The following is a 26564-nucleotide window of genomic DNA, read 5'->3' on the forward strand; positions in this document are numbered from 1 at the left end:
GACAGACCCTTTTTTATAGTAAGCAATATCCATCTTGAGAAGGCGTTGATGAGTAGCGCTATTATTCTCCATTGAAAATAAATGACTAAATTATTTGCCATTTTTAATTATTTTAGATCATGGGATATTGTTTTTATTATCTCCTGGTATCAACTAAATGATGAAGACAAGTATTTGAAGAGGTGGATGGTTTGTGGCAAAATATTTCTACAGTAGAACGTCAGACTACATTTTTCTTCTGCATAGTAAAGTTTCAAATCTGTATTAAGTCAATGTTCAGTTGTAAACTTTTGAAAGAACAGCCATAACGTTTTGTTCATAGTTACGAACATTTCAGAGTTATGAACAACCTCCATTCCCGAGGTGTTTGTAACTCTGCGGTTCTACTGTAGTTTGTTTTCAAAAAGTAAGTGGAAGTCCAAAATTACATTTGAAAAAGGTCAGATATTTTCTAACAAATATTGCGTGGCAAATCTCAAAGAGTTCAAATACTATATAATTTAGGCCTGCTCCCTGCTTATCATGACACTAGAGATAGTCAATATTTTTCAAAAACATTTTTTTGTTGATAAATGCAGATTTGCCAACATTGAAACATTTTGCAAATTCATATCAATTTTGCCAAATTTACAGTAAAAACAAAGAAACAAATCCCCCAAAAGAAACATTTCACTTTTTTTTGGTTCAAAATGATTTCATTTCAAAACTTCCTATAATTTTATAAACACACTGTGACATTCTATACCTTGGGGGAGCATCCTGGAGCCCCCATAATCCTCATTTTTATATAATCGTGATCTTACATATAAAGCGTGCCTTGTAAGGTATCGGGGAAAGGTTATGATCTACTAAAAGTCATTTCTCTATCCATATATGTATATCATTAATGCATATGAAGTTATGAGAATTGTGTTGTATGGTTGTCACTAAAACATGCTGTAAGTTGGGGAATCAGTCAGATATTATCTCCCCAGAGGCAACTGCAAGGAAAGTAACCAACACCCGAGCAGGGTATTAATCCACCCATCGACAACTATTGTCCAGCAAGGGAGCTACAATGCAATGACTCACCTGCATGAGGCCTCACCGGGGGAATTGTTCAGCCTTGCCTGGAGACTAGGCAAGGCACCCAGACATGCTTGGACTTGTGTTCCCCAAGCACATGGGACTTAGGTTATAAAACAGATACAGTGGCCACATGCTGTGCCTTTTCTCCTGCTCCTTCCTATGCTGCAAGCAACAAAGACACTGAGAAGAAGACTGAAGCCTCCAACTGAGGGGACTGGCCCAGATTTTAAGGGTGAAATCTGTATACTATGGACTGCAATATCCATTGGGGTGAGAAAAACTGCTTAGTCTAGTTGTTGCCCAGTCTTATGGGGTTGAGAGTTTACACTGCGTGCTTATATTTTATTTCTTTTGGTAACTAACTCTGACTTTTTGCCTATCACTTAAAATCTACCTTTTATAGTAAATAAATTTATTTAACTGTTTATCTTTACCAGTGAGTTTGTATGAAGTGTGTGGCAAATCTGCTCAGGTTTTGCAAAGGCTGGTGTATATCCACTTTCCATTGATGAAGTGGTGAGCCAATTAATAAATTTGCATTGCCCATCTTGAGCAGTGTAAGACAGTATATTCCTGAGGTACAGTGCTGGGAGCTGGAGTGATTTGGCTCTGATACCTTTTTCTGTGTGATTCATGAGTGGCCCTGGGAGTATTCATGCAATCTAGCTGGGTGTGGGGTCTCCACATGCAGTTGCGCTGAGTGCTAACAGCACCTGGAGGGGTTTGCTGCTCGTCACTAGCAAGGTATTGTGAGAGACAGCCCAGGCTGGAGAGACTTAAGGGGGCAAAGCGGTCCCACAGTCCCAGGCTGTACCCCGGGGATCCCGTCACACACAGATTAAACAAATGCTCGAAATAGAAACCTAACTCTTCATTCAACCCAAAGCAAAATTTACTTTGACTTTTCGATTTGCCAAAAATTAAATAAAAACATTTCAATTTGATCTGAAACAATTAATTTTTAATTTTTCTGAATTGCGAAATATCTGTTATTTGCCCAGCTCTGTATGATACACAAGAACATCACTTCCAAACAGACAGTGGCTTTGATCAATCAGACGCAAGGACAGAAATGGAAATTCCATTAAGGCTTTCATTCTTGCCATCAAATTTCAGGATGTTTATAGAAATCTCTTACTTCCTTTTTGGAGATTTTGAATGGCTAAGCAATAACTCCTCTCGTAATACTCAGCTTGTATATAAAATGTTACTAATAAGAATTTCCAATGGTGGTACAAGAAAGAACTATGGGACAAAATTAAGAAAGGGAAAATCAATGCATAATTAATTAAGGCTGTGGAATAGTCTCTGAAGAGAATTGGTGGAAGCTTCATGATTTGGGACATTTAAAACTAAACTGGACAAAACATTAGGAAATGTATGATCGAAGAAAATCCTGGCCTGAGAGATGGATTGGATGAGCTAATTGGTTTATTCTATCTTTAAAGTCCAGGATTCTATGATAGTTACTAGCTAATATGTAAATTGGCCTTTAAGTTGAGGGAAAAGAGGATGAAAATATGAAACACTGGTAGATGTATCAGAGATTTAATGAATTAGAGATTTAACAAAGAAAAGTGCAAATGTGGAGTAACTCTTGGACATCAAAGAAGTCTCTCCAGATTTACACTGTAGTGCATTGGTACCCAAACTTTTCCTGTCATGCTCCCACTTACCAGCAATGGAATCCATCTGCGCGCTCCTCCATTACTGCACAATCAAGGCTTCCTCAGCAGAGGAGCTTGGGCTGAAGGGATGGGGGAGGAGCTGGGGCTGGAGGCAGAGCGGGAATGAGGGCAGAGCTGGCCTGGGGGTGGAGCATAGGGTGGATTGGAGCTGCGTATGGGGACGGAGCTGGGTTGGGCGCAGAGTGGGGCTGGGTGGCACTCCCTCCCTGCGCCCCTTATGGAGGCTGGCCAGGGCCCCACCATGTGGTCCACGAATGTTCCTCTGTGCCCCCCCAGGAGGGCACACCCCATAGTTTGGGGACCCTGCACTAGTGTAACAATGAGCAGAACCTGGACTCAATTCATCCCTGGTCTGAGTTCATTAAATAATGGAATCACACCAAGGATGAAACTGCCCCAACATGTTCCAATTACAACATAAATTTAAAAATATATTAATCAACTAACAGCATTAACTCACACCTGGAACTACTGCCATGTCAAGGGGGAAAATTTCATGTGCATTTGTTCTTGTGTGTGGTAAGAGGAGAAACTGGTAATGCAATAGTTTGACGCAATACCAACCTTTCAATACTGGAGACCTGGGGCAAACTGGTTAATGTCTCCACAAAGTGAGTTCCTCTGCTGAATACAGTGCCCAGCGCACACCAGCTTGCACAACTGGCCTTCTCTACCCCAGAACTAATATCAGAAGCCAAAACTGAGGTGAATTAGAAGATTTGATTGGTATACATTTACATCACATTTGCCTGCCTCTAGTCAGACCTAGCAGCCTTTCACACTCATGAATAGTTACATCCACACAAAAAGTAATATGTATGTATCAATACATCAGACCTTGGAAATAACAATGAAGGCAATATAGCTTGAGCCATTCTTAATTTCTTTCTTTTATTTGTAAACCAGTGACCTATTACAAACATAAACCAGGTTTTCATTTAACACAATTTTGCAGTAAGTCACAAAACCACAGAATTAAATCTAATGTTGTCCGTAGTAATGGATTTTATTTCAATAAAATCTAACTTTTAGAAAATGCAAATATTTGTGATATATGCTACAGTTTAACATAAGAAGTATTTCTGCAGTTTGGTCTAAACAGAATTAGAGAATTGCAATATAGTTATTGGATGCAGGCTCAAGATTGTCTAATAATGCATCGTATTAGTATTCTTTTAGAATAATAAATCATGAAGTACAGTTTTGCTTGGAAGTATTTATATAAAGTTCAGTGACTATCTTCATATTTTGTCTGACTTTGTTATTTTATTGTGGGTTTGGGCCATCCTGATTATCACCACAAATGTTTTTTTTCTCCTGCTGATAATAGCCCATCTTAACTGATTACCCTCGTTATAGTTAGTATGGCAACACCCATTTTTTCATGTCCTCTGTGTGTATATATATCTTCCTACTGTATTTTCCACAGTATGCATCTGATGAAGTGGGTTTTAGCCCACGAAAGCTTACATTTATTAGTCTCTAAGGTGCCACAAATACTCCTCATTCTTTTTATATAAACAGGAATACTGGAATCACAAAAGTATTAATCATATTAGAACAGACAATCAGTCTTATGGGTCTGATTTCCTGCCTCCAGTAGTAGTACTAAATAACTAAGCTGCAATTTTCAAAACAGAGCAGAGGATTTAGCCACACACTTTCCATTAATTTTCAATAGAAGATGTGTGGTTAAATCCACTGAACTGCTTTGCAAATCTCAACCCTGATTTTTAATGGGTCGAATTCCCCTGAAAATTCTGTAATGCTACATATGTTGGACACCATTTTTCCCTTCCTGATTCTTACAGATAATCAGTTACAGATATATCCTGAGGCATGATGTTTGATTACCTCTATCTGAGGCATGCATGTGATAACTGTAAATGCTATTATTGGTCATAAAATTATCTACTGTAACTCTTTTAAAAGGAAATATTGACTTAACCTGCATCACTCCATTATGCTTTCAGCTGCACCAGTAGGACTGATTATACTGAAATCTGGTTAGAGAAGGAACTGGACTTCTGTGTGAAGGCAAAAGAGCATCAGACATGCTCATCTCAGGAGGGTAGCTTAGGTGCAAGACATATTCAGCCTGTGCTTCATCAGATCCATCCTTTGTATGCATAAAATAGATATCCAAGGAAATTCAAGTGCGAACCTTGCAGAACTTGCCTTAGCTAACAAAAATGGACCTGATCCTGTGAAGTTCTGACTGCGCTCAATTCCCATGGATATCAACAGGGGTTAAGGCTATTCAGCACATCACAGCAACCAAAAGCATTAAAACTGAAAATGAAAATGCTGAAATACCTGCACTCCCTGGTTTACCAGTCACTGTGTTTGGAGGCAACGGTTTTCTTCGCACCTGTGTGGGCTTGGCAGGAGCTAAGGGAGGATGCCGACGGTCAGGTGCTGTAGCTACTGTATAAATATTACAAGACAGTACCGTTAGCTGTTTAACCACAAACCATGTAATCAGAAAGAGAAACAGGGCTAACAGCTTTATTTTGACTTCTCAAACAAAATTTTATGGCATGTGCTTCGGCATTCAGAACAGCAGAAGCACAGAAAGGGAGATCCTGAACGAAGTTACATATTGACGTTAAATTCTCTGCAGGAAAAGTGCATGCCTGAAAGATTAAACCACGCCGTCATCAGAGCAAGGCAGCCAAGACAGTCCATTTGAACCGCTCTTTTCTTTGACAGGTTACCCACATGCTTCAGAGATTCATTTAGTGTACACAGTTACTTTTGTCAAGAAGAACATTCCTGTAGGCACAACTGGATATTTTTTCTTCCAAAGGATAACCACCAGCTGAGAACATTTGGAATTCTGCAAATTAGTTGTCCTATTCCCAAATCCCATCAATATTGTAATTTTTTTACTACGTTGCATCTCTGTTCATGACAAAGCTGGCATCACCCAAAAATACTAAATGATTATTTTATTTTTAACAAAAATCAATACTTGGTCCTGCTAGTGAAGGCAGGGGGCTGGACTCGATGACCTTTCAAGGTCCCTTCCAGTTCTATGTGATAGGTATATCTCCATATATTAATTATTATTATTATTATTAAGGAAGATTTAAATAGTTTAGTTATGGAACAGGTACAGCATGGGCAGTGCAAACTTCCCTAAACTGAATCGCCAATATGGCTTGATTTTGATCTGGACAGACCACCTACAGGGGTTAACAGGTTGGACAGTCCACCTGTCTCATTCAGTCCTTGGCTTTTCCCCTACAGCTAACTGACAAGAGTGCAATTGTGGGGCCAGTTTGTACAGCAGAACCTCTGAGTTATGAACACCTCGGGAAGGGAGGTTGTTTGTAACTCTGAAATGTTCGTAACTCTGAACAAAAGGTTATGGTTGTTCTTTCAAAAGTTTACAACTGAACATTGATTTAATACAGATTTGAAACTTTACTATGCAGAAGAAAAATGCTGCTTTCCTTTTATTTATTTTTAGTAGTTTATGTTTAAACACAGTATTGTACTATATTTGCGGGGGCATTTTTTGTCTCTGCTGCTGCCTGATTGCATACTTCCAACCAACTAAGGCATGTGGTTGACTGGTCAGTTCGTAACTCTGGTGTTCGTAACTCTGAGGTTCCAATACACTGTGAACACATGTCCACTAGAAACAAGACTTCCAGCTCATGTTGGATGCTGCTGATGAGACGCCACTCCCTCAGTTTTATTACTGTAGTGTCCAAGAGCCTCGCTGTACTAGAAACTATTCAAAATTTTTTTATTCCTGGAGGAATTCTGCACCACTGCGCATGCGCAGAATTTATGTCCCCCGCAGATTTCTTTCCTTTCCTGCAGAAAAATGACTTTCTGACAGGGAAGCAAAGGGAAGCCACAGGAGTGGTCATACAACTCTCTCCAGCAGTATGTTTCGGGTGCCCAGGGCAGCCCGCAGAGAGATAAATCACTGTGGGGTGGGGGGCAGGACTGAGGAAGACCCGGCTGGTGGCTCCTACCTTACGCCGGGCTCAGCTGCTAGTCCCAGATGAGCAGAGGGGACGGGATTTCTTCTTCCCCTGCACGGCACCTAGGGCCGTGTCAGACTCACCCCCAGATTTCTCTCCTGACTGTAGGAAGTTCTGCAAACTCCTTTCCTCCCTCCCGCACTTCCTGCACCCATTGCTCATCAGCTGCAGGGGAAGGGCTCACTGCACAGGGAGCTGCTCCCCTATCCACCCAACCCCTGTGCATCCAGACCCCCTCATGCCCAGGCCCTCCTGGTGATCCTCACCCCTCTCCCCGCACCCGGAACCTCCCCAAGCTCCACTCCCCGAGCACCTGGACCACCCCAACAAGCCACCTGCACCCGGATCCCCGCCCTATTGAGCCCCAACCAGCTGCACATGGTCTCCACCCCACTGAGCCCCACTCCCCCAGCATTGGGAACCCCACACCCAGACTCCTCTACCGAGCTCTGTCCCTCCCCCCCCCAGCTCCCCCCTTGCTGATCCCCAGCAACCTTCACCCGGACCCCCCCTCCGCAGAATCCCATTATCATTGCACGCAGAACACACAACAAGCCCCTGTGCATCCAGATCCCCCACTGAGCTGCCCACACCCAGATTGCCCCACACAGAAACCTCTCACCCCACACCTGGATCACCTCACACTAAGCCCCTCCACACTTGGATCCTGCATTGCTGAGCCTGCCTGCCCACACCTGGTACAGAGAGGCAGTGCCCTGGGGTGTTTCTGGGGCAGACCCGGTCCTTGCACTGTGTCAGGGTTGGGTGCAGCCTCACCACTGAGTCCATATCCCGAGAGGGAGCTGCAGAGTGATCTCCCACCTCTGTGCAGCCAGTGGCCTGTGCTCCCCCATGCCATGCTGGAGTGTCCACATTTATTTGATAAATAAAATTTGCAGAATTTTGCAGAATTTTAAAATTGTGCGCAGAATTTTTAACTTTTTTGGTGCAGAATGTCCTCAGGAGTAAAATGTATAGCCCCATGCATAATCTCAAAAAATATAAAATCCTAGGGGGAGGAAATTGCTATGTGTGTAAACTACTATTTAAATTTGCAGTGACATATGAATTTTTTAAAAATAATAAAATAACCAATAGCTGATTCAGTTTCTTCAACTACAGCTGGTGACAATTTCATATAAAATACGGGCTGGTTTTACTTATCAGAATGGCAAAATTGCTTCATAGAGCCTAACCACTCATGCTGATCAACCAGATGTTACCACCTCTGAATTGATAATACTAATATACATCATTCATACAGGAAAAGCTATCTCAATACCCAGTGAGAAGAATGCATTTTTCAGACAGCTATAGTACACTGTATGAGTTTTGAAGAGGTGTCTTAGAAAAAGACAATGTAAGTATGGATCACAACTGACCACATTTTCCACCAATACCTTGGAAAACAGGATAAATCAAATTTAAGTAGAGACTTTTCTTCTACTATCCATGTTTAAACTAAGGTTGTCGATTAATTGCAGTTAACTCAGGCGATTAACTCAAAAAAATTAATTACGATTAATCGCAGTTTTAATTGCACTGTTAAACAATAGAATACCAATTGAAATTTATTAAATATTTTGGATGATTTTCTACATTTTTATATACATTGTCTTCTGTGTTGTAATCAAAATCAAAGTGTATATTTTTTATTACAAATATTTGCACTGTAAAAAAACAAAAGAAATAGTATTTTTCAATTCACCTCATACAAGTACTGTAGTGCAATCTCTGTCATGAAAATGCAACTTACAAATGTAGATTTTGTTTGTTACATAGCACGCAAAAACAAAACAATGTACAACTTCATGTAGGTAGGCTTAATGAATAGTACTGAACGTAAAAAATAAAATTACAGTCCACTCTTATTTAAGAAAATGACAAAACAGTGTATATCCAATAATCCATTTTGACTGCAGTTCAAAGTATTGGCTTACTTCAAAGCTCTAAAGGCTTACCAATAAATATATAATATACCAAAATGAATAACAGCAGATGTAGATATTCTTCAAAAATTATATGTATAATATGTCCTTTCAAACTCTTCAAATCCCAAAAGGGATCTACTTAAATACATACTAATTACCTAAGTTCAGAAAAAGTGGACTAATCAATTAAAACTGATAGCCATCCTTGGCTTTACCTTACTGCTTGGATGAAGCTACCACTACTACTAGTAGTTTATCATATTGACTTAATCCTTGCTAAGTACAATTTTTAGACTGAATAAACTTTAAGGGACTGAAATGCCAAATCTCAACTGTAAGCCCCATTTCTCTTTTTTCACCCAAGTAAATTAAGTGCCAGTGTTCTATCTCGGGATTATGAACACACCACAGTTTATAATTAATTTAGGAGGCTTTTCTTTGCACGCATTGTTTGAAGTTTTAACATCAGACAGGATTCAAAAGGAAAAGCCTTTCAAAAACATCAGTAAGAGCATAAAAGTAAATTCATGCACAGCTTCAAAGAGATGCTAATTTTTTTTCAGATTAAAGCTAGTGAACAGAAACACCAAAGTAGCAGTTAGTATGGGTTCTTATAATGAAGGCAGAATGATACCATGTATATATTCCTTTTCATTAAAAGCATGCAATTCCTAATAAGCTTACTGGAATACAATTAGCTAGATAAAAAGTAATTTGCTGGGTGGGCCACAAAAAACTCCATTAAAGCATGAACAGAGTGATTGTTTTATTATTTTGACAATATGAATGCTTTAAAAAATGTAGAATGTTCATGGGAATTTAATTATTGTGAAAATTGCCAAATTGACAGCCCTGGACAGATACAACATATACAGAGGAAGTGCAAGCTTCCTCGTACTACCTTGCTAATTGTCCTCAACCTTAGCCCGTAGAGTGTATCCTTATGGGTTAGATGGTAATTTAGTCTCATTTAGACCCATTCCATCCTTGGGTCTCTCCTGAGACATCCAACAAGAGTGCCAATCAGTACCAACTGTGATGGTGTTTTTGTAATGTGGCTTCTTGACCACACAGCTTCATCACATAGCTTGCCAAACAACCATCGGATGGTAACAACATTTGGTCCCCAGCAACCTGTGCTGGATATGAACTGATGATCTAGAAGTGTAAATTTCTTTATTCTATCACCAGTCTCCTGAGCCATGAGGACATATTTTTCTGATGAGAAATGAGAGATCCTATTTTATCTACTTCAATTGACATAGTGTGTTTTGTTTTTTGTCATCTAAAAAGGCAATTTTATTATTTGTGAGGAACTGTGACATGGTCTTCATAATTAATCTTACCGGAATCTGGATTTTTCCATGTAATATTGGATTCTAGCGATATATTTGTGCCCATGAGAAAGTTGGTAAAATTCTGAACTGTTTCTTTGTCACCTGCGAAATAAAAGAAAATAAAGTAAATGTATACATGACAAAACACACACAACTCATTTTCAAACAAACATGAGCCTTAGAACATACACCTATCATTCATTGTTATTGTATTTATTGAACCTCAAAGTGTGCTAGTTGCTTTCTAGTGCAAGGAAGAAGATATTGGCTCTGGCCCCAAAGAGATGGCAATCTAATTTTAGACATAGCACAAAAAAGGGGGCAACAAGCAGTAGAAAGGGGTAGTGAGAGCAAGGGCTGGGTAACAGCAGTGAGATTCCATGGTTACTCAAGAAAAGCTAGGGCCCAACATGATATTGAAAAAGGAAACAAGCTTTTTCTCTACATAAATTAAATGTACTGACTCTTGTAGAGGGCAAGCTCTTTTTTTCTCCTAGAAAAGACTGTCTGTTCATCCCCAATATGGAACCACTGGAGATACACTGAACCAAACACAGACCATATTTGGACTACTGAAGGCAAAATGTGGGTAAAATTCAGTTTGTATATAAAGGACTGTCCTATTTACAAATAATGTAAACTGATTTAAAAAAAAAAAACAAAGTTGAGTGGCACTATAAAGATCAACATAAATATTCTTGGTACATAACTATTTTTGGTATAACTGTTTTACATATTGACAATTAAGACACATGTAGACTAATCTTAATATGCATTCCCCTAACAAAATGAAGGTACATTTAAATATCCCACTGGCTGCACAATGGCTAATGTTGGTAAAATGAGATAGAGGAGATTCACTGTAATTTTGTCACATCTGTGGACAATCCATCTGAATAGTTCTCCTTAATGTGCTCAGTATGTTATGTTAAAAACAATTAATCACAACAAAGTTTTATCACAATTTACTTTCCAAATGACTCAGAACATTATGTACTTAAACTTAATTTGGATAACATTTCAAAGAAGTCAACTAAATTAATATAGCACACTATCTGAAAATGAAAACCACAGTCGAATAACTATCAATTTCAAATTCAATTCCAACCTGCCCATGATATTAAAAACAAAGATTTTATAGATTTAACAGCTATCATTAAGATTGTTTAAGTGTTAGATGTACTGCTCCAACAGTATAAATCAGATAATTCTTTTTAAGTAACTTCTTATTCACGGATCACCATTTATGGGCCTAATCCTGGCAAAACTCTGACTGGCTTCAGTGGAGACAGGATCTGATCTTAAAACTAATCCTGAGAAGTTTTCTGATTACTTATCAAGCTGAACAATAGCAGACTGGTTCCAGTTAAGTCTTCTAGGCAATCTTATGGCAGCTGTCTTGAGTGGCCGGTGTAGCGGTATAGTACCCAGGACAGGTACAGTCTTGCTGAGCATGTGATGATAAACCCAAGCCAAAATGATCCCAAAGTCATCAGTTATCATTACAGATGGGACCTGTCATAAAGCAGCCGCTCTAGAGACAGGCTGTGGTATGACAAACCCACCTGCTTCAGTTTCCCGTCAGTCCAGCCTTAAAAAGAGCACAGACTCACTCACTGTCCAGTTCAAAGTCCCACCCCGGGCATAACTTATGCATGGCACACACAATATTCTGTAGAATCCGTGTGGGAAAACCATTCTCCCAGTTCCCACAGTGAAACAGAGGAAAACACAGTGACTTCCATTCCCCTATCCCTGGACATTACTTCAGGTCACCCACCCATGAGTCCACCAGAACTCTGTTCCCAAGTTCCTTTCTGCCCTGAGTTCCAGGGCCCCAGCCTCTAGACCATCCACCTGAGCATGACTAGTCTCATGCGTCTTCTACCCAAACACAATGCAATGACTCAGCTCTTTTCGGGCTCCTGGCTCTGGCTCTCCAGATCATCACGCTAGCCCCCGTACTGGTCTCCTAGCCCTCGGCCCTTTTCAACCTCCCGGCACAGGCTTTCTGTCTCAGGAAGGTCAACAGGCTAGCCTCTCCACTGGTCTCTTACCTTTTAGCCCTTTACAGCCTCCCTGCATTGGCCCTCCAGTTTGGTAAAGTCAGCAGACTAGCACCTCTGGCAGTCTCCTCGCCAATTCCTCCCTATTCACAGGGAGGGCCTGCAGACCTTTCAGCTCTCTTCAGCTTTCCTGTCTCTCCTGGCTAACTGTCACTTGTCCTTTAAGTCTGCTCTCAGGCAGTTTTCCAGATCTCCCAGTCTCCTCCCCTCTAGGGCTCAGGTGCCCCCTTTTAAGTGCAATTTGATATACTGGACCCTGCTCCCTCTTAAAAGGATCAAACATCCTATGACAGGCCCAAGCCACAACATTCAAATCTGGATCTGGGCGTGCTTCAAAATGTGGGAGGATGTTTGGATGCAGGATTTTGATTTGGGCCCATCTCTCATAATGATTATCTTTTCAAAGTACCTTTAACAGCTCTGTATTCTCTTAGGATGCTTACTAATAACAGAATGCTTTGCACTTAGCTCTGATTGGGCCACAACCTCAGCTAGTATAAACCAGCTTAGCTCCACTGACTCCTTTCTGAAACCAATGTGAAACTGCAAACGGCAGATGAGTTCAATGCAAAATAATAGATCAGACCAGGATTCCACCCTAGGTTTTCCCTAAATTTAGAAGAAAAAATGATGGTGGTTACTTGACTTCAGTGGAACTACGCTGATTTATACCAGCCATTGATCTGGCGCTCTGACTAGAGAACATAAGAATAGCCATAGTGAGTCAGACTAATGGTCCATCTAGCCTAGTATCCTGTCTTCTGACAGAGGCAAATGCTAGATGCTTCAGTGGGAACACGGCAATTATCGAGTGATTCATCCCCTGTTGTCTAGTCCGAGGATCTGGCAGTCTCAGGCTCAGAGCCACCCACAGCGTAGGGTTGCATCCCTGACCATCCTGCCTAATAGCCATTGATGGACCTATCCACCATGAACTCATCTAATTCTTTTTTGAACCCAGTTATATTTCTGGTCTTCACAGCATTCCTCTAGCAATGAGTTCCACAGACTGACTGAACATTGTGTAAAGAAGTACTTCCTTTTGTTTGTTTTAAACCTGTTGACTATTAATTTCATTGGGTTCTTGAGTTATTTGAAGGGAAAATAGCATTTCCTTCTTCACCTTCTTCACACCATTCATGATTTTATAGACCTCTATCATATTCCCCCTTAGTCATCTATTTTCCCAATCTTTTACATACATTTAAAACATTTACAAAACTGGGTAAGCACTAATATCCCAGTTTCGCAAATGGGGTGATTGAGGCACAAAAGAATGCAGTAACTTGCTTAAACTCACACAGATTAATTTGCTCCATTCTCACTGCTACTTCCCCTTCAACAGCATCTTCTGCTATTTTTATGCATGTATGTAGTGACAGGGTCAGGCTAGAGGGCTACAGGAGAGTGATCGAAAGTAGATACATTAGCCGCAGATTAAGCAAGAGTAAGATAATGGGCTGTTCCAGAACAATCAGAAAGTTGCTGGAACCAATTATGGCAGGGAGACTAATTAGGACATCTGGAGCCAATTAAGAAGCTACTAGAATCAATTAGGACAGGCAGGCTAATCAGGGCACCTTGTTTAAAAAGGACCTCATTTCAGTCAGTGAGGTGTGTGCGAGGAGCTGGGAGCAAGAGGCACGCAAGGAGCAGAGAGTGAGAAGGTGTATGGCTGGAGAACTGAGGAGCACAAGCGTCATCAAGCATCAGGAGGAAGGTCCTGCGGTGAGGATAAAGAAGGTGTTGGGAGTAGGCCATGGGGAAGTAGTCCAGGGAATTGTAGTGGTCACAGGAAACACTGTAGACAACTGCTATCCACAGGGCCCTGAGCTGGAACCCGGAGTAGAGGGCAGGCCTGGGTTCCCCCCATCCCTCCAACTCCCTATTTGATACAAGAGGAGTTGACCTGGACTGTGGGCCCCACAAGAGGGGAAGGTCCCTGGCCTGTCCCCTGACCCACGAGGTGGGTCAGCAGAGACTGCGGGGATTGTTCTCCTCCCTTTCCCCCATGCTGGCCAGTGACGAGGTTAGTTGAGTGAACGGAAGGTTTGAGCCACTACAAAAGTAGCCAAACTGGGGGCTGCCATGAATCTCTGAGGCGAGCAAATCCACCAATAAGCGCAGGACCCACCAAGGCAGAGGAGCAACTTTGTCACAATACAGATAAAAAGATAATGCAACATTTTATTGGATAAATAAAATTCTATGCTTTCAGGCTAAAAAGACCCTTCTTGAGAACACAGATCTGTTACTTGTTCTCAAGAACTAATATGATTATAAACATCTTCTGCTAATGTATATGGTGTTTGATAACAATGCATGAAACAATAACAAATCTAGTCTCAGGAAAATCCACTGCAATTTTCTCCACTGTCTAATCTTTACTTAGCCACTACTTTCGGGTGAAATTCATTCCCTATGCAGAGGGGCGACACAAGGTCTATGTACCACTTAAGCACTTTTTTGAAGGGGCAGAGGGAACTGGCGTGGAGGAAGCAGTGGCACTGGAATGGGGGTGGGGTGGGGGCAGAGATCATGAGGAATTGTTGGAGGAGCCTCTTTCTTCTGAGGGGAGAGAAGAGCAGCTACCAGGAGAGTTAGAAGAACAATATATTCGTCTTCAGTTCTTCAGTGTATTTTATTAAGAATGACCCCACCTGACTTCAGTCCTCTACACTGAGTCACACTGCCACATACAGATCCACAAACTGGAAATGGCTCAAACCAAAACCCTGAATCCAATTGACTCTGAACTTCAAGAAGTTCAAAATCCAGGTCTGGGTTTTATGTTCTCAGGCCTGTTTCCCCTGCAAGTATAGAGCATGGTTACATCTGAGAGTGACTGAGTCAAATAGAATTTTTCTGGGTACTCCCACTGCTGCATGCCTCCATCCTTACCTCCCAAAAAGGATTTAGTGACTAAAAAAATACAATTTGACCCTCAGTGTTGGTTAATCATCCCTAATTTTCAATAAAAATCTCCAAGGCATGACTGGATGTGATCTATTCAGCCAATATCCATGCTTTCCTGTTTAGCTCTTGAAAAATCCTCTCTCCATCCTCAAGTTCTCACCTGCTTTCTCATCTTCTGCCAGTGGGTTTCTGGGTAGTTTGAACTAAAAAAGCAACTTCACAATCTCAGAATTTCAATATTTGAGATTAATAAAACTAACATTTACTGACAATATCCCCAAAGAAAACTGTGTTCATGTTCGTTGCCCAAACAGGAGGTAGATTTGTTACTCTCTTGACATTCTGCTGGTTCTCAGAGTGCTCATTACTTTCTGATTATATTAGAAATCTAAAGTCATACTCACACACAGCATAATTTTACTCTTAGACAATTAAATGATGCATTTCATTTCCCAAATTAATGGATTGTGTGTGTGTGTGTGTGTGTGTATATATATATATATATATATATATACATATATATATATATATATATATACATATATATATATATATATATATACACACACACACACACACACACATTCCCCAGTATTTAAATTTCTGGCTGACCTACTGAACCTCCTGTAAATTATCATTATTTAGGGAATTAGACATCCAGTAATCTACACACCTAGGAAGCTCAGATTTCTCTCAAATTCTGATTTAATTATAAAAGGAGATGGGTTTGGACAATGCATATTCTTTAGATTTCAAAGCACTCTACAAAGGTGGCTCAGAATTATTACTCCCATTTTACAGATAGGGAAACTGGAGCTCTGAAGTGTGAAGTGACACACCTAAGGTCACACAATCAGTGACAGAGCTGGGATTAGAACCCGGGTCTCCTAATTCCTAGTCTGGTATCCTGTCACAGAACTGCATTGCTTCTCAAAGCCACCTCCTATAACTGATGTGATTGCAGTCTACTTTCAGATTTATAGCATTGAAGTAACTCTTTACATGATCAAAGCAATGGATATATGTTAACTAACTCTCACACAGTAGAGGACTCAGAATGACGCTACAGGTCAGGCATGAGATCCATTGGTGGGTCTGTGTGCAGGGCTGTCCCCAGAGGGTGCAGGGCCCAGGACAAATCAGCCCCTGCTGGCTTGGGGGCTCCGCTCTGCATAGGTGGCTGGGCAGAGTCCCGGTTGTGCGGGACAGCAGCTGAGACCCTGGTTGGGGGGGGGGGGGCTGCAGCATCCCCCACATGCCTAGTTCCCTTGTCTATGTCTTCCAGTACCAACTGCGCCGGGCAATCGCACTGGCCTATGGGGCCCCCCAAAGTGCGGGGCCTGGAGCGGTTGCCCCGATTTGCCCTACCCAAGGGATGGCTCTGTCTGGGTGTGTAAAGATCTCACCGTTCAATATCTCTTTCAAACAGAAAAATATGCTGCACACCATGAGACATAGGGGAAGTATGTTCTAGTTTACTATGCTATCCCAGAGCTAAATAATCAATACAATGTGTAGGCACATTGACAAAACCATTGAACTGCCCACTATGCTAAACACAGCTAAATTAGGCCATCTTGAAGAAAACAAGCCAATCTTATATGACAACTTAAATGGTATTTAATTAGGCAGTATGGAAAAACAAATCCAGGGTTTTCAGGAGAAAGGCTAACAGAGCCACAACACTGGCATGGTTGTTCTGTTTTCCCTGTTGCTTGATTAAATGGAGTTCAAAAGTTGCAAGTAAGTGTGGTTTTGTTCATTACCTCAAGGATTTAGTGGTATTTGGACTACCCAACATGCTGTTTGTCATGGTATCTGTCAGTCTAGTGTAATGATTTATCAGGAGAATTTCTTCTCAGCACATTCACCCAAACTTTTTGATGTGTGTGGCTGACAGTATTTGCATGTGTGTTTATATTTTTCTCTGACTTTAATCATGCCTCCTGGAAACACTCATGCAGCCTGGAATAACAGAATATCTAGCATTTCCCACTCCAACAGCAGAAATACCACAAGACCACCAAATCTCACTTTATTTCTATAACATAAATGTCTTTTGCCAGCAGATGGGATGGGGTGAGTTTATGAAACTACTAATTAAATTACCTAAGCACTTGAGTCCTGTAGAGCCTGAGCACACAGCTCTAGTTTTAAAGGTGGGGAAAAAAGAGCAGCACATACAGTGGGTGGCTACTGTGACAGAAGCAGCCCATTCAGTTCCTGCACAAGGAGAATGCTACTTTATAGGAGAGTTGTTGAAAACAACTAATATACCATGCTAGTACATTGTGCAGTGCTTTAAATTGTCAGGATCAAACAACTATAAATGAGGCATTAAGAAAACCACTTTTTCCATTATGACACAAGTGTTGTAGGTTAAGACAAATAAGCAGGGAATCAAATTCAAAGAAAATTATAGAAAATGTTGCCTCACATTAGGAAGAGAATTAAAAAAAAAGTTATTCAAAAGGTTGCTGTCTCTGTCCCATTCCCACAGTCAGTTTAACACCTGGCACCAGAGTCAAGAATGCAACCAGCCAAAAGGCCGGAAAAAAGCCAGCCAGGAAGCCAGCACAGTCTCATATGCTGCTGCTGGAAAAAACACATTCCACAGGTTAGCATCTGGATCCTCCAGTGCCAAGCACACTCTGCATGGGGCAGCATATCTTGGCACTGATGCCACAGGTCAATGACGAAGAAGAAGTGGAGCACAGTCCAAGAACACTACCAGCAAGGAAGGAGAAAGAAGAAGAGCCCAGCTGGTATTAGAATGACAGACTAGCCAGGGTTCTTCAGTAACCTCACTGTTCAGGGGAGAAAAATTATGCAATGTCTAAAGGCTTTATAAAATACTATACTATTTAAGAACTGTACAAGCACTGCATTTAAACATGCAACATTTAGGCCCCGACTGGGGCTGTTAAGTTCTTAGATTATAGTGGGGACAACTTCTTATTTCAGAAGGTGGAGGAAGTAACCAGGGGATAACATTTTAGATTTAATTTAACAAGGAAGGATCGGTACAAATCTGAAGGTAGAAAGCAATTTGGCTGAAAGTAATTATGAAATGATAGGTTTCATGTTTTTAAGGAAAGAGTAAGAACAGCATAATAAGGATAATGGACTTTAAAAGCTGACTTTAACAAACTCAGAACTGGTAGATAAGGTCTCATAGGAAGAAAATCTAAGGGAAAAAGGCATTCAGGAGAACTGGTAGTTTCTAAAAAAGAGACAATACTAAGGGCCGAATTGAAAATTTTACCAATGAGAAGGAAAAACAGGAATAATAGTTAGGGGCCAAAATGGCTCCATCAGCAGCAATTTAATGACCTAAAATAAAAAAAAGGAATCCTACAAAATGTGGAAACATGGACAAATTGCTACGGATGATTATAAAAGAACAGCACAAGAATGTTGGGACAAAATAAAAAAGGCTAAGGCACGAAATGAGTCACACCTAACAAGGGACATAAAGCGCAGTAAGAAGAGGTTCTATACATACACCGCTACCTCAATATAACGCGACCCGGTCTAACACGAATTCGGATATAACGTGGTAAAGCAGTGCTCCGGGGGGGCGGGGCTGCGTACTCCGGTGGCTCAAAGCAAGTTCAATATAACACTGTTTCAGCTATAATGCGGTAAGATTTTTTGGCTCCCGAGGACAGCGTTATATCAAGGTAGAGGTATACTATTAGCAGCAAGAAAAAAATGAAGAAAAAAGCAGGTCCATCGCTTAGTTGGGAAGGAGAGCTAACAGCTGACAGCAAGCAGGCTCTAAGGTGTTTAATCCTTAATTTGCTTCAATGTTCACTAAAGAGGTTAATTATGATCAGATGCGTAACATAATTTATAACAACAAGGAAGGAAGGAATACAAGCCAGATTAGGAAAAGAACAGATTGAAGAATATTTAGATGAGTTATATGTATTTAAGTTGGCAGGGCCTGATGAAATTTAACCCAGGGTACTTAAGGAACTAGCTGAACCAATCTGTTAAGAATTATCTTTGAGAACTCCTGGAGGTCAGGTGAGGTCCCAGAAGACTATAGAAGGGCAAACATAGTACCTATCTTTATAAAAGGGAGCAAAGAGGACCCAGGGAATTATAGACCAGTCAGCCAAACTTCAATACCTGGAAGTTCTGCACTGCATCTGAGGGTGCTAAAGGAGTTGGCAGATGTGATTGCAAAGCCATTGGCCATTATCTTTGAAAACTCATGGCGATGGGAGAAGTCCCAGATGACTGGAAAAGGCTAATGTAGTGCCCATCTTTAAAAAAAGGGAAGGAGGATCTGGGGAACTACAGGCCAGTCAGCCTCACCTCAGTTCCTGGAAAAATCATGGAGCAGGTCCTCAAGGAATCAATTCTGAAGCACTTAGAGTAGAGGAAAGTGATCAGGAACAGTCAGCATGGATTCACCAAGGGCAAGTCATGCCTGACTAACCTAATTGCCTTCTATGACAAGATAACTGGATCTGTGGATGAGGGGATATCAGTGGATGTGTTATTCTGTGACTTTAGCAAAGCTTTTGATACGGTCTCCCACAGTATTCTTGCCAGCAAGTTAAAAAAGTATGGGCTGGATGAATGGACTATAAGGTGGATAGAAAGCTGGCTACATTGTCAGGCTCAAAGAGTAGTGATCAATGGCTCCATGTCTAGTTGGCAGCCAGTATCAAGTGGAGTGCCTCAAAGGTCAATCCTGGGGCTGGTTTTGTTCAATATCTTCATTAATGAGCTGGAGGATGGCATGGATTGCACCCTCAGCAAGTTTGCAGATGACACTAAACTTGGAGGAGTGGTAGATACACTGGAGGGTAGGAATAGGATACAGAGGGACCTAGACAAATTAGAGGATTGGGCCAAAAGAAATCTGATGAGGTTCAACAAGGACAAGTGCAGAGTTCTGCACTTAGGATGGAAGAATCCCATGCACTGCTACAGCCTAGGGACTGAGTGGCTAGGCAGCAGTTCTGTAGAAAAGGACCTAGGGGTTACAGTGGATGAGAAGCTGGATATGAGTACACAGTTGCCCTGTTGCCAAGAAGGCTAATGGCATTTTGGGCTGTATAAGTAGGAGCATTGCCAGCAGATCGAGGGATGTGATCATTCCTCTCTATTTGGCATTGACGAGGCCTCATCTGGAGTACTGTGTCCAGTTTTGGGCCCCACACTACAAGAAGGATGTGGAAAAATTGGAAAGAGTCCAGTGGAGGACAACAAAAATGATTAGGGGACTGGAGCACATGACTTATGAGGAGAGGCTGAGGGAAATGGGATTATTTAGTCTGCAGAAGAGAAGAATGAGGGGGCATTTGATAGCTGTTTTCAACTACCTGAAAGGGGGTTCTAAAGAGGATGGATCTACACTGTTCTCAGTGGTACCAGATGACAGAACAAGGAGTAATGGTCTCAAGTTGCAGTGGGGAAGGTTTAGGTTGGATATTAGGAAAAACTTTTTCAATAGGAGGGTGGTGAAGCACTGGAATAGGTTACCTAGGGAGGTGGTGGAATCTCCTTCCTTAGAGGTTTTTAAGGTCAGGCTTGACAAAGCCCTGGCTGGGATGATTTAGTTGGGGATTGGTCCTGCTTTGAGCAGGGGGTTGGACTAGATGACCTCCTAAGGTCCTTTCCAACCCTGATATTCTATGATTCTATGATACTGGAACAAATGATTAAATAATCAATTTGTTAAAACCCTTAGGTTAATAGGGTGATAAGTAACAGATTTGTCAAGACCCATCATGCCAAATCAACCTAATTTCCTTTTGGCCTAGTGGATGGAGGGAAGAAGTAGACATGATATATATTGATTTTCGTAAGGCTTTTGACACAGTTCCACATGACATTTTCATACAGAAACTAGGGAATGTGGTCTAAATTAAATTGCTATAAGGTAGGTGCACAAATGGGTTGAAAAACCGTATTCAAATAGTAGCTAACCATTATCATCATCACTGACATTTCCTTTTGAGTTACAAGAGGACATTCCAAGTACCAATTAAGACTGAAACAACTACAGTAATATGATTAAATGGCTGAGCGCAGTGGTGGTTCACAAAACTGTTTTCTCATCATACCCTTAGAGTGGTAGGGAACTTGATCCCAGCTTGGAACCCCACAACTGTAATTGTACTGTGGTTCTTGTTAACAATTAGCTCAATTTGAAGCTATAAATGGACCATATATAAAACAGTAGTGAATATATATATATATGGTTTTTATAGTGATGCTCAGTCATGATAGGCATAAATTAAGCACCATAACATGATCAGAAAACAGTAAATGAATTATAGTATTCCAGTTAGAGAATTCACTCCCATAACTAAGTAAAACTTGGTAAAACATGAATTCAGAGAAAGTTAGATGGATTGAACAGGTACACTCCTGGCTTTTTACTGATACACTCAAATATTGCAGAGAAAGCATATCTGTAAGCATTACCTGTTGGTGTCCCACCCCATCTCATCGCTCCAGCAGTTTTTGTTCTACCAGGTCCCGGTGTTGTCTTGTTTAGTGCTGCAGAGACAATAATACTAAATTGCTCAGACAGTTTTTAATTAAAAAAAAATAAAACACTGATAGCCAGGCCACTGCAAACTGAATCCCCTATTGGTTAGAGAGGAAATGATGTAATAATGGTATTGTGGCTCATGCATTTGATTTAAAAAAAAAAAAAAACATGCTATTTTAGTCCACAAATTGGGTCTTCAAAAACCATTTTATCTGAATGTATGCAAACATTTTTTAAAGATGGAAACTACCAACAGGGTATGGTTGCAGAATCCACCAGTTGCAGAATTTGATGGCACAATACAAGCTCTCATTGAACAAATAATAAAAATTTATGTGAGCAAAGTCCCAACTGCTATCACAAAACTGTGGAGCATGTTGAAAATTGAAGTTCTAGGGTAATTTTAAAAAAATTAAAACTGAGATTTGTATTAAATTAAACATCAACAAGGACCAAAGAAGAAATAATGTACTGTTTCTATTACTCATTTACGTATTTAATTAAATAAAAATCTTGGTCTTTGAATTTACTTGAAGATGCTGCAGAAATTTCAGTGGACCATATTGTGCCACTAATTCTTAAGCAAAACTCCGCATTTATTTCAACAGGGAATTCTGCTTCAAAATCAGTGTTGTGAAATGGCTCAACGTGTCACAGAAGTTAGCACAATGCACTGCAGAAATTGGGAGTCTGACATGAAATATAAACTACATTTATCAGAGAATATGGGAGCCCTGATTACTACTGTTGGTTAAGCAGCATTATAAGGTACTTTCTAGATTATGCTATGCATTATCTGGGTCAACAGCTTCTATACAATAATGAAACATCTTTTTCAGACGGAAAAAAATTAGAAACCAGCTCTTTGAAAGTTTATCTGATTCAAAAAAATTCCAGTAGATAAAATCAGCAATGGAAAGACTACATCAATAGACCTACTCAACAGAAAAGAAAATACTAACTGCTTCACAGCAGTATTTAAAAGATACAGCTAAAAGTAAGTGAAGCTGATTAAACAAGGATATTTTAAAAGAATACTTAATTACCAGGTCTGGTCTGTGGCTTATCAAAGATCTTGGGTCTTGCAGAAGTGAGACGCATTTTATGTGGTGCTGAAAGAGACACACTGAAGTTTAAGTGCCAGGGTTGTGAGGAATAGCAATGATCAAGGGAGACAGGCCTTTCAGTGCATTGAAGCAAAATGAGCTTGTTTGTTCAGAAGTTAACTGTAGCCAGTCTGTAGAGTCTGGCTGGCTACATTCATGCTTAGTTTTAAGAGAAAAAGACATGAATTATTTTACACTGAGTTACACAATTGCATATGGATACAGAGTCAGTTCTACAGGATGTTTGTGGCCTTAAGAAGTTTAATTAGCTTCTGTAAAAAAACAAAGTTAAGTATTCCAGATAAAGGTGTGAAAGTTTTCATCATCACTCAAGAGATGACGTCTGCAAGCAAAATGAAGAAATTCAAAGCAATGAGAGCATGGGCTGGTGAAATGCAGTGACAGCATGAAGTTTAAAAATGTGAAGTGTTGGCCATTACCCAGGGTTGCCTCTGTTTTGCCAAATGGTTTTGATATTTTAGGTTTAATGGTTTCTGTATGAATCACATAGGAGGCTGTAAATGTAAAACAGAAGTTATGAACAGTTAGTTACTATCATCTTACACCCAAAATACAGTCTAATAGGCTCTACAATTCTTTGCACCATAAGCAGAGTTTGTCATTTGGCTGCTGAACCTAGTAGCCATTCTGCACTAGCAACACTGTAAAATAGTTTTTTAAGAGTCTAAATGAAGAATAAAATTTTTCATATGAAACTACAGAGGAAATGTTTAAGCAGACAGAATGTCATTGTTCAACTTGGAAAAATGGTTATAGGCCTAGATGAGATATCACATCTGAAAGATGGCTGAGTATGTTAATACTTTGCACTTCTGTAACACTATCCATCTGAGAAACAAAACACAAAGTAGTAACATAAATGCATTAAACTTCATATGATCACTGAGGCAGATGATAGATTTTGATTGTACAGAAATAAAGTACAGTATATTTAAAGTAAGTGTTCCAATGGGGAAATATCCACTTTCATATTATGACTATTTCCCCATAAGATTTGGGAAAAAATAGACACATTTTCTTAAATATTTTTTTAAAAAACAACAACATTCCCTGCAAGTTTCATTTACTTGACTAAAAACATGGAACAAGATGAAATTCTGAAAATTGTGTCTTCTCAATCAATAAGGTGGCCCTTATGCACATGTAACTCCCACTGAGGTTCACAAGAGCTGTGTGTATGCAGGGCTACATAGTCAGGAAAAAGGGGGAAGTCATGATTAATCTGGCTACTGTTAATTATGTAAACTCTATCCCACAGAATTCCAATGAAAAGTATCACATGGTAAGTAACATCTTTCTCAGTCTTGTACAATAACTAGACTTCTTATTGTGTAGTCCCTATTTCCACTCCATTGTGGGGCATGCATGCGCTCCATGTGTCTGAGACCAGAAGATTTTTGGCTGTGCCCTTCTCTGCCTCATGCTCTTAACTGAGAACATAAGAAGTGGTGCAGACTGACTGCGTCTCCAGTTCCTTCTCCACCATGAATCATGTGCAAAGGAACCAAAGCAGAGGGAAAGGAGGCCAGGTAGTGGAATACATACAAGGACAACATATCTCGAAGCACTTCACTTCCTAATTACCAGTAATTTCTCTTTCTTATTAGACTGATAGTCCCTATGTGTATTCCACTGTGGATGACTGACAAGCAGTATTCATTGAGGAGGGTGCAGAGGACCGCTGTGGTACCAATGACTGGAAGACTGCTGTGCTGGAAGATGCATTAGCTGTCGAAACTTGTATCCGGACGTGTCTCTCATGAAGGTATGGACAGAACCCCATGTTGCTGCTTTACAGATTTCAGTAAGAGGACCATTACAAAATGAGGGTATCAAAGCAGCCTTGGCCCTAGTTGAGTGGGTTCTCACATATCGGGGGAGGATGGCTGTTAACTCGCAACACTGCACAAGGCAGCTTCGTATCTGCTTTGAAAGTCTTTGGGAAAAGATCGCTTCCCCTCTCAACCATTCTGCAAAGGCAATATCTAGGCAATATCTTCTTTGTAGGTAGAATGCCAGAGCCTGGTGGATATCTAGAGAATGAAGTATTATGTCCTCACTGGTGACGTGGTTTCGGGAAGAAAACAGGTGAGTGAATTGTTTGATTCAAATGGAAATCTGAGGTTATTTTAGGAATAAATTTAGGATGAAGTCTTAAACGTTGCCCTTTTGGAAGATTATGTACAGCAGATCAGCCATAAGGACTCCCAGCTCACCTCATCTTCCAGCTAAGGTGATGGCGTCCAGAAATGCAACCTTCATAGATAGGTGGGTCAAAGAGCATGAGGCTGGGGGGTTAAATGGAAGCCTTGTTAATGTTGAGAAGACCTGACTGAGGCTTCATAACAGGAGGGAAGGTTCTGACCTGACCGGAAGGTTATGAAGCCAGGGTGAACATCCTGAACTTCAATCTGCAGATAAAGACACCAAGCTGAGTCTCCCATCCTCCTTTTTTATGGGGTGGGGGAGGGGATGAGAAAGTATTTTGAGTAAATACCCTTTGCCCAGTGTTGAGGGGTTACCAGCTTTATGGTTCCTGATGAAGACGGGATTCCACTTCTTGAATGAGCAATCTCTTGTGAGAGTGGTTCCTGAAGAAGGGTAGAGAAGGGGTTTTGATGGGGGAGGGGAGATTAACTCTATAGTGTAGCCCGTCTGAATGATGTCAAGAATGCCTGTGTCGGTCATTACCATCTGCCAAGCTACATGGCCACCAAATTGTGTACAAAAAATCTGGGAGGACCGACATGGCATCTGGAATGATTTGGTCCCGTCAAGTGTTTCTTAGCAACAGGCTGGGGTTGGATGGAGGAAGAGGGGGGGAACGTTTGCTTGCTCTGCTGCACCCTCTGTCATTCCCATGGTGGTTCATAGCCCCTCTGAAGATAAAAGGGGTGAGGTGCCAGTCACTGCTTATACCATTATGGCCTGTGAAATTTCCTCCATGGCCCTGGAGTGTAGCTCCCTAGACAGCAGAGGGTTGCCTTTGAGTCCTTTAATGAGTGTAATGAATTATCAGCCTTCTCCCTGAACAGACTGTTATCTTCAAATGGAAAATCCTCCACTGTAGATTGGACTTCTCTGAGGACTGAAGCCATGACACTCTACACTTGACAATAGCCAACACCATCAATTGGAAGGCATGTTCGCTGCATCAACTGACACTTGGAGGAATGATCTGGTAATCAATTTACCTTCCTCAATGAGTACTTGGAACTGCACTCTATCCTACTGCAGGAGCTGGTTAGTAAATTCTGTGAACTTAGAGTAATTCACAAAATTGTATTTAGACATTAATGCCTGGCAATTTGCTATGCAGAAATGTAGGCTAGTTGAAGTAAAAACTTTCTCCCAAATAAGTTCCTTATCAGAAGGCGGTAGATCTTGGTTGATGTTGCCTGTATCTTTCAATGACTGCTTGGACTATGAAGGAGTTTGGAGCAAGGTGTGTAAATAAAAATTCTGCTCCCTAGACTGATACAAAGTACTTCTGTTCTGTACCTCTTTGGAGCGGGGGAATATATGACAGGTATGCCAGACTACCGTGGCAGATTCTAAGATGGAGTCATTAATGAGGATTGCCACCAACTTGGTAGGCCCATGCTCTGCCGAAAGTTGAGGAGTTTATGAGGGGGGATCTGGAATGCATCAGCAACCCTCCTTCATAGGTCTTGGAGTTCCAGAGCACAAGAAGGGTGCAGGTGCAGACTAATGGAAACTGCTAGCAAAAAGGTTTTGGTTTTAGGAGATTGCACCCCACAGCAGAATACACATAGGGACCATCACTTGAAGAAGAATCCTTGAGTTCCAAGTACAGAACTAAATGAGATTAGCACATTTTGTGCATTTGCCAAGCCAAATCTTGCTCTTGGATGCACATGCACAATTTTTTTTCCCCAATGGGAGCAGC

The 26564-nt window shown here is 40.8% G+C and overlaps 1 protein-coding gene and 1 long non-coding RNA gene across 26 annotated transcripts in view; one reads left to right on the top strand and one right to left on the bottom strand.

The window, feature by feature from the left end:
- Positions 1-26564, bottom strand: part of ABI3BP (ABI family member 3 binding protein) — a 295082-nt gene that overhangs the window by 52370 nt on the left and 216148 nt on the right. For 20 of the 25 annotated variants that reach the window (XM_054044959.1, XM_054045001.1, XM_054045113.1 and 17 more), the window contains 5 exons: positions 23074-23148; positions 22574-22639; positions 21458-21532; positions 10035-10127; positions 5073-5183 (listed from right to left, as the gene is read on the bottom strand). In XM_054044959.1, the coding sequence (XP_053900934.1) occupies positions 5073-5183; positions 10035-10127; positions 21458-21532; positions 22574-22639; positions 23074-23148 (420 nt within the window). The remainder of the gene's footprint in view (positions 1-5072; positions 5184-10034; positions 10128-21457; positions 21533-22573; positions 22640-23073; positions 23149-26564) is intronic. The other 5 variants (XM_054045109.1, XM_054045103.1, XM_054045096.1 and 2 more) reach the window with 1 other exon arrangement.
- LOC128846035 (uncharacterized) lies at positions 1229-26540 on the top strand. Its single transcript, XR_008446752.1, has 4 exons — positions 1229-1338; positions 24262-24419; positions 24662-24742; positions 25690-26540. It is a non-coding gene; the product is annotated as an uncharacterized LOC128846035 (long non-coding RNA).

This window comes from Malaclemys terrapin, chromosome 1 (genome assembly GCF_027887155.1).
Source record: "Malaclemys terrapin pileata isolate rMalTer1 chromosome 1, rMalTer1.hap1, whole genome shotgun sequence".
Taxonomy (NCBI): Eukaryota; Metazoa; Chordata; order Testudines; family Emydidae; genus Malaclemys; species Malaclemys terrapin.